The sequence below is a fragment of the Mus pahari genome, chromosome 14 (genome assembly GCF_900095145.1).
Source record: "Mus pahari chromosome 14, PAHARI_EIJ_v1.1, whole genome shotgun sequence".
Classification (NCBI taxonomy): Eukaryota; Metazoa; Chordata; class Mammalia; order Rodentia; family Muridae; genus Mus; species Mus pahari.
The window spans coordinates 38,181,109-38,191,285 of record NC_034603.1 but is presented as its reverse complement, the minus strand read 5'-3'; the positions used below and the strand labels follow the sequence as shown (position 1 = coordinate 38,191,285).

The 10,177-nt window shown below is 50.3% G+C and overlaps 1 protein-coding gene across 1 annotated transcript in view; it reads left to right on the top strand.

Moving 5' to 3' along the window:
• Positions 1-7,878, top strand: part of LOC110332116 (arachidonate 15-lipoxygenase) — an 8,585-nt gene extending 707 nt beyond the window's left edge. Inside the window, exons 2-14 of the mRNA XM_021213121.1 lie at positions 869-1,073; positions 1,372-1,453; positions 1,527-1,649; positions 1,772-1,875; positions 2,071-2,231; positions 3,418-3,561; positions 4,391-4,600; positions 5,560-5,646; positions 5,740-5,909; positions 6,073-6,194; positions 6,757-6,857; positions 6,960-7,127; positions 7,221-7,878. Of these exons, the coding sequence (XP_021068780.1) occupies positions 869-1,073; positions 1,372-1,453; positions 1,527-1,649; positions 1,772-1,875; positions 2,071-2,231; positions 3,418-3,561; positions 4,391-4,600; positions 5,560-5,646; positions 5,740-5,909; positions 6,073-6,194; positions 6,757-6,857; positions 6,960-7,127; positions 7,221-7,400 (1,857 nt within the window). The 3' untranslated portion in view covers positions 7,401-7,878. The remainder of the gene's footprint in view (positions 1-868; positions 1,074-1,371; positions 1,454-1,526; positions 1,650-1,771; positions 1,876-2,070; positions 2,232-3,417; positions 3,562-4,390; positions 4,601-5,559; positions 5,647-5,739; positions 5,910-6,072; positions 6,195-6,756; positions 6,858-6,959; positions 7,128-7,220) is intronic.
• The last annotated feature ends 2,299 nt before the right edge of the window (positions 7,879-10,177 follow it).

Genomic DNA, 10,177 nt, shown 5'->3' with positions numbered 1-10,177 from the left:
CTCCTCTCCTCTCCTCTTTTCTTCTCTTCCCTTTCTTCTCTTTTCTTTTCTGACTCTCAAATTCTTTCGGTTCTCCAGATCTTCATTTTGCCTTATGGTCACTTCAAAGGAAGATATAGATAGGAGGGTCTTACTAACTACCCCCCACTCTTTCTTAGTCTTCATCTGTCCAAGAACAGAGCAAGCATAGTCAGCTCTTCCTCCTAAATGTCTTATCTGATGCCTGCCCAGTCCTTGACCAATGTCTGCTGGACGCCCCAGACTCTGAATCACTTTGAGCTCTCCCCAGTCCATTCCTACTGTAGAGCAGTCTGCCTGTTACAGCCTTCCAGTGCCTTCAGCTGCTTCCCTATGACCTGCAAAGCCTCTGACTTACTCTCGGTCCCTCGGAATCTGGTACTATTTGGCTCCCAGGCCCCATGGCTCTCTGGGCCCTAGCTTCATGAAGGCACTGGTCCTTTCAGCCTCTATGCTCTCCATGGACTCTGCCCTGTGTCTTCTCTGATTTCATTCTCTCCCACCAACCCTGCCTCTCCAAATCCAGGTTTCTCCACGGAGACCATCCTGTAGAAACCCTGGCTCAGGCCAAATGGAATTCCCATGGGTTCTCTGCCTTGGTGGGGTCTCCCATCTCACCTTCCTCACTGAGCTTCTGGCAGAGTTTCCAGTGTACCCCCCTCCTCTAGGTCTCCCCCGGGTAGGAAGGAGTGTACCTTCCCATCGTCCATCCCTAACCCTTTCATTCTTGGTTGAGTTGACAACCCTGAATGGTGTCATGGAGCCTCTTTTCACAACTTTCCCTGTGGCCCAGTGGAAGCAGAACTCAGCCTGAGCACCCCATTCTGTGCCCCCCTGTGCTTATCTGCAGGAGGCAGAATTCAAGGTGGATGTGTCAGAATACCTTGGGCCACTGCTGTTCGTGAAACTGCAGAAATGGCATTATCTCAAAGATGACGCCTGGTTCTGCAACTGGATTTCTGTGAAGGGCCCTGGAGACCAAGGATCAGAGTACAAGTTCCCCTGTTACCGATGGGTTCAGGGCACCAACATCCTGAGCCTCCCTGAGGGCACTGGTGAGCAGGGGTGGGGGGGTGTGTGTCAAGAGGCATAGGGGAAACGGAGCCTCAGTTGTGTGAGGAAGAGGGGGCAGCGTGTGGGAGCTGGAGCCTGGAAGCTGGGCTGCTTGTTTGGTGTTTTAAATGAGTTGTCAAAGAAAGAGTAGCTGAAGCTGGCCCAGATGTCATGGAGGCTTCAGGGAGGGACATGAAGATGCATGCACAGAGGACTGCCAGAGCTGCCTGAAGAGGTACCGGCAGGGGCTAGAGAAGCTCACAGAAGACATCCAACAGTGTCTCCCTCTTCGGCTTCTAGGCTGCACTGTGGTTGAAGACTCTCAAGGTCTGTTCAGGAAGCATAGGGAAGAGGAGCTCCAAGAGAGGAGGAGTCTGTACAGGTGAGGCTGACCCAAGAGACCCACAGTGAGCTACCTCTGCAGTGCCAGTGCCTGATGTCACTTCTGCCCTCAGGTGGGGCAACTGGAAGGATGTCTCAATCCTGAACGTGGCGGCCAGCAGCATCTCTGACCTCCCTGTAGACCAGCGATTCCGAGAGGACAAAAGACGTGAATTTGAAGCTTCGCAGGTTCTGGGGTAAGAGCAGGAGTACCCGGTTTGAGGGCAGGGTGTGTGCTGGTCTAGTCTATGGCACCTTTGGCTGTACTGTTTGGTTCTAAGTATAACTGTCACATCCTTTGCCCCATTCTTGCCTGGAGGAAAATGGATGCTGTTATTAACTTTCCTATAAACACTGTGACCTGCTGGAAAAGCCTAGATGACTTCAAATATGTTTTTAAGAGTGGCCACACCAAGATGGCTGGTAAGTACACCTACCCCAAAATTACTCCTACCCCAAAACTCTTTCCAGTGCAAGGAGATCGAGAAAGCCGGGTTGGGGGTGGGTCAGAGGCTTTCGTCTGACATCGCTGGTAGTCTGGGTCAAGTGGGGATGTTTTGGTGGGTGTGGAAAGGACCAGGAAGCTGGATCTTACACACACTCTCCTCTTGTCCCTAGAGCGGGTTCGAAACTCCTGGAAAGAGGACGCTTTCTTTGGGTACCAGTTTCTCAATGGTGCTAACCCCATGGTGCTGAAGCGGTCTACTCGTCTTCCTGCCCGCCTGGTATTCCCTCCGGGGATGGAGAAGCTAGAGGCCCAGCTGGAGGAGGAGCTCAAGGTATGGAAATCAAAGTGCCAGGAGGGCCAAGCAGGGAAGTGGAGGCAGGTGCCGGTGTTGGTGTACTGCGCTCAAATTTACTGTGGATTCTACTTCCTCCTGGTTGCCAAGAGACGATCCAGACACATCCTAGACTGATGTGGAGAAATGCAGTCCCATGGCTTTCCCAGCACAGGACAGGAGTATATGGTTGAAGAGAGGAGTCTTAGTAGGGTAGCCAGTAGAGACGTGTCCTGGAGGCCATGGGTCCAGAGAGGTGCAAGGTGAGGGAATCCAAGGCAGGGCTGGGGTTAATTAGGAACCAATGTGGGACAATGACAACATTCACGGGGCCAGATAGACTTGCATCTAAATCCCGGTTTTGCTGGGTGATTTTAAGCCCACTATCGCATTTCTCTGATCTGTTTCTTTAGGGGACTAGACCAGTGGAAAGTCGCCCTGCCCCTGGTTTGTCCCTGAACTCGGACGTGCAAATCCCCACCCCTATTATTCAAGGTTCACAGTCACGCAATACTTCTAGGCTCTCGGTACCTGCTCACCAGCTCACTGCGCATGCTCCACTCGCTGACTGCCCATGCTCCAAAGACCCAGTAAAAAGCCCACCCCTCCACTCAGCTCGCTGCTTTCTCTGTTCCTGTTCAGAGGCCGCCGCCATTCTGTGTCGCCCCAATAAATCTCACGTGTGAGGTTTGTTGCATGGTGTGACTCTGTGGTATTCCTTGGCTCCCGATTACCAAGATGCCCTTATGCTGGGAAACCCTTTCGGTTTCTTTTCCTGTAATCGGGAGTAATTTAAACGGAGCATATAAGGTTAGGTGTGGTAACGCCAGGTAGAGCTACTTGCTGCCAAGCATAGCAATTTTAGTTGATCCCTGGGATCCGTTATGGTAAAAGGAGAGAGCTGCTTCCCATACGATACGATCATCACACGATATCATGGCAAACGTGTCCACATATATGCATACACATATACATACATACCCACCCAGCAAACAAACAAATGTAATAAAAAAGTAAGAAAAAAAATGGAAGAAGAACGAGGAGACTTTTGTGAGGTAGAGAGGACAAACAGTGTCAGGTGGCTGATGGAGACAGGTCGCCTCTCTTCTTTCTTGTCTCCTTGTCGGGCACTCAGGGTGGGAGAAGACAATGCTAACAGAAGCCCCTGATTTCTCTCCCTATGCAGAAAGGCACTCTGTTTGAAGCAGATTTCTTCCTTCTGGACGGGATCAAGGCCAATGTCATCCTTTGTAGTCAGCAGTACCTGGCTGCCCCCCTCGTCATGCTGAAGCTGCAGTCCGATGGGCAACTCTTGCCTATAGCCATCCAGGTGAGAGGACCAGGGGTCGTACCCCAGGGTGGCCTCCTCCGCCGAGCCTGTGGTTCAAGTTCTCTCCCCGCAGTGGCATTGCCCTAAGGTACTGAGGAGGCACTAGAGGAGAACACAGGCAGGCTCTGACTTTAAGGGTTTTGTGGCTTTGCTGGAGAGACAGACTAATCAGCATGTGTGAGCTCCGATGCCAAGGACAGAGCTAGTTGGGGGGGTGGAGGGGGATCCTGGGAGCAGCGTCAGGAGGATGGGTGGGATCTATCCCCAGAGCAAGATGCAGTAGGTGAAGAGGCTGTGGTGGAGAAGCCAGGAGATTTCTGTGGCTTGCAGGAGGAGCAGCGTGAACAGCTCCTCTCCACAGTCAGCGTTTGGATGGATAGTGAGGGTGGGGTTCGGTGGGTATGGAGGGGGGATTACTAATGCTGGGATTAGGGTCTGACGCTAAGGTTTCAGGGGGTGGTGGGCTCTCCGTGAGTAGTAGCCCTGGAGCTGGAGAGGACGGAGAGCAGAGGGAGAATCTACTGGCCTGGAGTGGAGACAGGAAAAGTGGGAGTCAGGCAGGTTTCTTCAGAAACAGGACAAGTGCAGAGGGGTAGGCACCCAGGTAGGCTTTGGTTCTACCAGTTTTGAAGTAATGTGGACCCATACAAAATCCTCTAACTAGTAGCTGAAACCCAGAGACTCGGTCCTTTGTGGAGAGGTGATGTTGAAAGATGAGAGAGAGCCCAAGATGGCTACACACGTGTGGGATGAAGGAAACAGGGATCGCTGAGCCGTTGCCATGCAGATCTCCACCCAGCCCTTTCTTCACACTCTTGTTTTGCTCCAGCTCGAACTGCCCAAAACTGGGTCTACCCCACCACCAATTTTCACGCCCTCGGATCCCCCAGTGGACTGGCTCCTGGCCAAATGCTGGGTCCGAAGCGCCGACTTACAGCTTCACGAGCTACAGGCTCATCTTCTGAGGGGACACTTGATGGCTGAGGTCTTTGCTGTGGCCACCATGAGGTGCCTGCCTTCCGTGCACCCTGTTTTTAAGGTAATACCTTATTCATTTTTTGTTCTGTCTGCATCTCTTGGCCTGCTGCACACTCTTGCCTCTGAGATGGTCTCGCAGTGGCATCTCAGGCAGGGTTCAGGACGATGAGAAGAGATGAGATGAACAATGGAGATGAGAGAGAAAGGGTGTGTGAGCTGCTGTCCTCTACACTGTCAACAGCACTAATCTCCAAGGGGGCATATACAGGTGATTCCTCAGAAAAGGGTGTAAAGATTCTAGTCTTCTTATGTACAAAACATAGATATACATACAGTACAAGAATAGGTGCAAATGACTTAAAGATTCCACCCAATCAGAGGGGACCATGCCAATTACACAACCGATTCCTCACAGCAGTCTTTGAGGAGTTCTGAAACAATGACCTAGAGCAACAAGACTAACCTAGTTTACTCTAGCCAATCAGAGCAAAGAGTGCATCCATTTAAATTAGTATTGGATGTCTCTACATAGAATTAGTCTGATGCCTGTGGTAACACCTAATTTGGGGGGATTTTTTTTTTTAATCTCCAGTAAGAGGGGAAAAAAACCCCAAAGCAAAACAAAAACAACAACAACAGAAACCCCAGTAGTGATTATATTCAACATGCTGGCTGTGGTGAGAATCACAACAGTGCCGTGTGAGTTTCTTTTGGGTGATCAAAAAAGACTGTTGAAAAGACAACACAGGGAATGAAAGAGATTGTCGGAAAGCAGTAATTTGACTCTCGTGGCACTAGTCTGGCAGAAAACCAGCACTTACCAGTATTGGGGGCCACAGAGCCTCACGGCCATGCCTTCCCTCAGAGCTGTAGCCTCACCACCATTCCTTCCCTCAGAGCTGTAGCCTCACCACCATGCCTTCCCTCAGAGCGAGCTTCACTTTTTCCTTGTCAAACCTGCTTGCTACAGGGACCTGTCACAGAGCCCTTCTGACTTACCCATCCCTTTTCTTCTCCTAGCTTCTAGTTCCTCACCTACTCTACACCATGGAAATCAATGTCCGGGCCAGGAGCGACCTGATCTCAGAGAGAGGCTTTTTTGACATGGTATGGGGCTAGAAGTAGGTTCTAGGTTCACTCTGCCCTCTCCCTTCAGGGCAGCTCGATTAGACTGAAAACCGCCCGCCCTTGGTCCTTTAGGCGATGAGCACAGGTGGAGGAGGCCACCTGGATCTCCTCAAGCAAGCTGGAGCCTTCCTGACCTACAGCTCACTGTGTCCCCCTGATGACTTGGCTGAGCGAGGACTCCTGGAGATTGACACTTGCTTCTATGCTAAAGATGCCCTGCAGCTCTGGCAAGTCGTGAATCGGTGAGGTCAACAGGGCCGAGGGACGGGTTTGCGTGCTGGTGTGGGTGGGGAGGGCCAGGAGAACAGGAGGTCTGTTCCTCGGCTTGGTTGGGTGTGGACATGATGACCCGGCCATCTGATCAGGGAGCAGAGGGCCTCAGCTTGCCCTGATCTTTGGTGACAGGTATGTGGTGGGAATGTTCGATCTCCACTACAAGACCGATAAAGCTGTCCAAGATGACTATGAACTGCAGAGCTGGTGTCAAGAGATCACTGAGGTTGGGTTGCAAGGTGCCCAGGACAGAGGTAATAGGAGTCCCTGACCTGAGAACTGAGACCTAAGTTCAGAGACTCCTCCAGAACCCTCTGTGCTTCTATGGACTCTTCCAGAAGCATTTAAATCTCTATGAAAACTCTCAAAAAGTTTTTCCTAGGTATAGTAAGAACAATATTCATAAAAGTCCAATAGTAACCTCACCCTCAAAGAAAACCGACGTCCCTTGGATATCATCAAATGACCATTCCTCCTCAGTTAGTACTGGGGACCCATGAACCCCTTCTCACTTGACTCCATAATGGTCACTGACTTATCTCGCAGGTAGCCATGGTCACTGTCAGTTCATAAGTACATAGGTCCTCACTCACTCTGGCTCTTAGTCTATTTGTCATCCCTTTGACAATGACCCCTGAGCCTTGGGGATGGGGAATGACATAGGTGCCAGGGCTCCTCTCATCCCTCACCACCCCCACTCTCATGCCAGCTTGCACAAGGTCCTGGGAGGCCCTTCTCATCTCCCCCTCTCCTCTCCAGGCCTCATGTCTAGTGGTTCTGGTGACGTCACACGCTAACTGTTTATACCTCTCGCAGGCTTCCCCACCTCCCTCCAGTCCCGGGCTCAGGCTTGCCACTTCATCACCATGTGCATCTTCACATGCACTGCACAGCACTCTTCAGTCCATCTTGGCCAGGTACTTCCCAGAGGGAGGCACGTGGGGAGTGTGGTTGTGGTGGGGGGAATGTGAGCATGTGGGCCAAGGGCGAGCCTTGACCCTAGATCACTGTCTCTCCAGCTGGATTGGTTCTACTGGGTTCCTAATGCACCCTGCACCATGCGGCTGCCACCACCTACCACCAAGGATGCGACGATGGAGAAGCTGATGGCGACGCTGCCCAACCCGAATCAGTCCACTCTCCAGATAAATGTCGTTTGGCTTCTGGGCAGACGCCAGGCTGTTATGGTGAGAGTCAATCATTTAGGGTCCAGAGGAAACTCTGCACCCCAAAACTGGCGGAGTTCCCAGGCTCAGGATGCTTTCCCACCTGCCTTCCAGGTGCCCCTGGGCCAGCATTCAGAGGAACATTTCCCAAACCCTGAGGCCAAAGCTGTGCTGAAGAAGTTCAGAGAGGAGCTGGCTGCCTTGGATAAGGAAATTGAGATTCGTAACAAGAGCTTGGACATGCCTTATGAATACCTGCGGCCCAGCATGGTGGAAAACAGTGTGGCCATATGACCATCCCCACTCTCGATTTGTTATTTAATCAAGACCACCCGAGTGCATCCCTGTGTTTGAGTGGTGGCAGTCCTGCCCTCCCAAGCCCCGCCCCCTGCCCTCCCAAGCCCCGCCCCCTGCTCTCCTAAGCCCCACCCTCTGCCCCTCCAAGCCCCACCCTCTGCCTGTGTGGGTCCCTCTTCCAGGAGTCCGCTTTCCATTGTCTGCTGTAGTGAACACATTTTGCTTTGGATGCACCAGAGTGCCACTTTTCATTCATCCTTTCTGCTTTTCCTTCCCAAAGGGTAAATAATAGCCATGCTCGGCAAAAGCACTTCGGTCACGCAAAAGGGCGATAATATATACATTGTTACACACCGTCTATGAATCAAATAGATCTCAAACCTTAGTATAATAACAACAATAAAAGATGTTTTGGGCTAGTGATAGAAAAGAACAGGGACCTAATTATTTTAAATAAATTGTTGCAAAGATTATAGAGCACCCAGATGTTCTCTCTTTCTGCCTGGGCAGGATTTGGCAAAAAAAAAAAAAAAAAAAAAAAAAGAGGGTAACCATAGCAATTGCCAAGATATTGGAATTCTCAGGATTTTCATTTTACGAACCACTTAGAAAATATAAATGGAAGGAAGCTGGTCAAACTTTTAAAAATGTTTCTGGCTGGAGATATTTGGTCTCAAGGATTAAGAGACATATTTCTAAGCCATCTTTCATTTGCCAGTTGGGAAGCTCCAAGTTGCTGTAACAAGTCTGAAAACCTCGTGATTCTCTCAGTACAGCCCAACTTGAGAACGTCAAACTCGGGCACCAGGCTGGCATTTTTGGAAAAATAAACTTGGAGGTTTTCTTTCTTCCTAAGACAATCTCTGGGTATTTAAAAACAAACAAGGGGCAAAGTGTTCCCTTAAGAAAACAAAACTGCTTGACCTAGATTTCAATTCTATGGAAGACATGTTTGAGGCTTGGTCTGAGCTGTGTGTGCCTGTGTGTTACTTGGGATGGACCCCAAGGCCCTGACCTGCTAAGTGAGAGCACTACCACTGGCTGTCACCTTCAGCCCTTTGGTCCACGTCTTGAAAGACTAGGAAAGGCCTTGGGCGTGGGGTAGAATATTATGTTAGAATCTGTGGAAATCTTCAAAGTCAGGAGAACACCCTGTAGTTTCCACAGCAGAACTAAAGAGTCGGCTGAGGGGGTGGGTCAGTATGGGTGGGGTGGGGAGGCACTAGGAGAACCTGTGGGAAGGGAACCTAGGACCAGAAGACCAGAAAAGTGGATGATCTTTATGAAACAGCCACCAGAGGATCTTAAGTAAGGGCATGGGAGAGTCCTGGATGCCACTCTACAGAAATGGTAGCTTTTCATCGGGAAGGGGAGGGTTTCCTCAGAAGCCATCCCCCTCAGTGGTCCTTGCTCTTCAGAAACCATGCCTTTTTCCTTGGAGGCTTCTCTCTCCCTAGAGCTCAGGCCCATCTCCTTGGAGGCTGTGCCCTACTCCTTAGGGGCCACACTGTTCTCCTGGGGCCACCACATCTTTCTTGGCTCCTTGCTGGGTGCTCCGCACAGGCTTTCTCCTCAGTCTCTGACAGAGGACAGCTCAGATCTTCTTGCTTTCTGGAAATGAACGTGGTAGACCCTTGGGTTTATTACAGTCTGATTTGAAGGGGTGGTCTTCACGGGGGCTGGCACCGCATGTCAGACCCCTCAGGTCCACTGCTTGCTGTGCGGAGAAGGAGGTCACCACAGGTTATGAGCTGCATTCCATGTTTGTATGCAAACAATTTCTTGCCACAGACATAATCTGACAAATTATATATATATATATATATATATATATATATATATATATATATATATATGTCTCTCTCTTTCCCTTTAACAGAATCTCATGATGGAGCTCTAGGCTGGCCTTGAGCTTGAGAGTTTCCTGCTTCGACCTCCCGAATACTGGGCTCACAGCTGGGCACCACCATTCTAAAGTTAATAAATATATTGTCTTACGACAAGTCATTAGGAATCAGTAAAGCCGGGCATGATGTGTGCACACCTTTAATCCCAGCTCCTAGGGAAGCAGAGGCGGGTGATCTCTGTGAGTTCAAGGCCAGCTAGGGCTACACAGTAAGATCCTCTCTATATATATACATACATACATATATATATACACACACACACACACACATAGTAAGCGTAGTCTGACAATTTGACAATTGCTGGAAGTGAGGAGACAGTAATAATCTTTTGTCAGAATGGCTTAATGGAGATTCTTGCAAACAAACAGTTCTGAAACAACACGAGGGTAAGTCTACACTTGCCAAGAAGGAAGCTTCATGCCAGCCTGGTTCTTGTTTGTACTCTTAGGTAAATCTAGAAAATAGACCCTAGATCAGTTCTCGCAGGAGCTTGGGGAAGGAAGTCTCTCTCTGCCGAGGTCTGAGGGAAGCAGCGCTCGCGCCAGGTAGACCACCCCCGCGCCGTCGTCAACCCTTGCCGGGTGACCCCAACAAGCCGCGGGGCAAAATGTCCTCGTACGCCTTCTTCGTGCAGACCTGCCACGAGGAGCACAAGAAGAAGCATCCCGATTCGTCGGTCAACTTCGCCGAGTTCTCCAAGAAGTGCTCCGAGAGATGGAAGACCATGTCCGCAAAGGAAAAGTCCAAGTTTGAAGATTTGGCCAAGAGCGACAAAGCTCGCTATGACAGGGAGATGAAGAACTATGTTTCTCCCAAAGGGGACAAGAAAGGAAAGAAAAAAGACCCAAATACTCCGAAGAGACCACC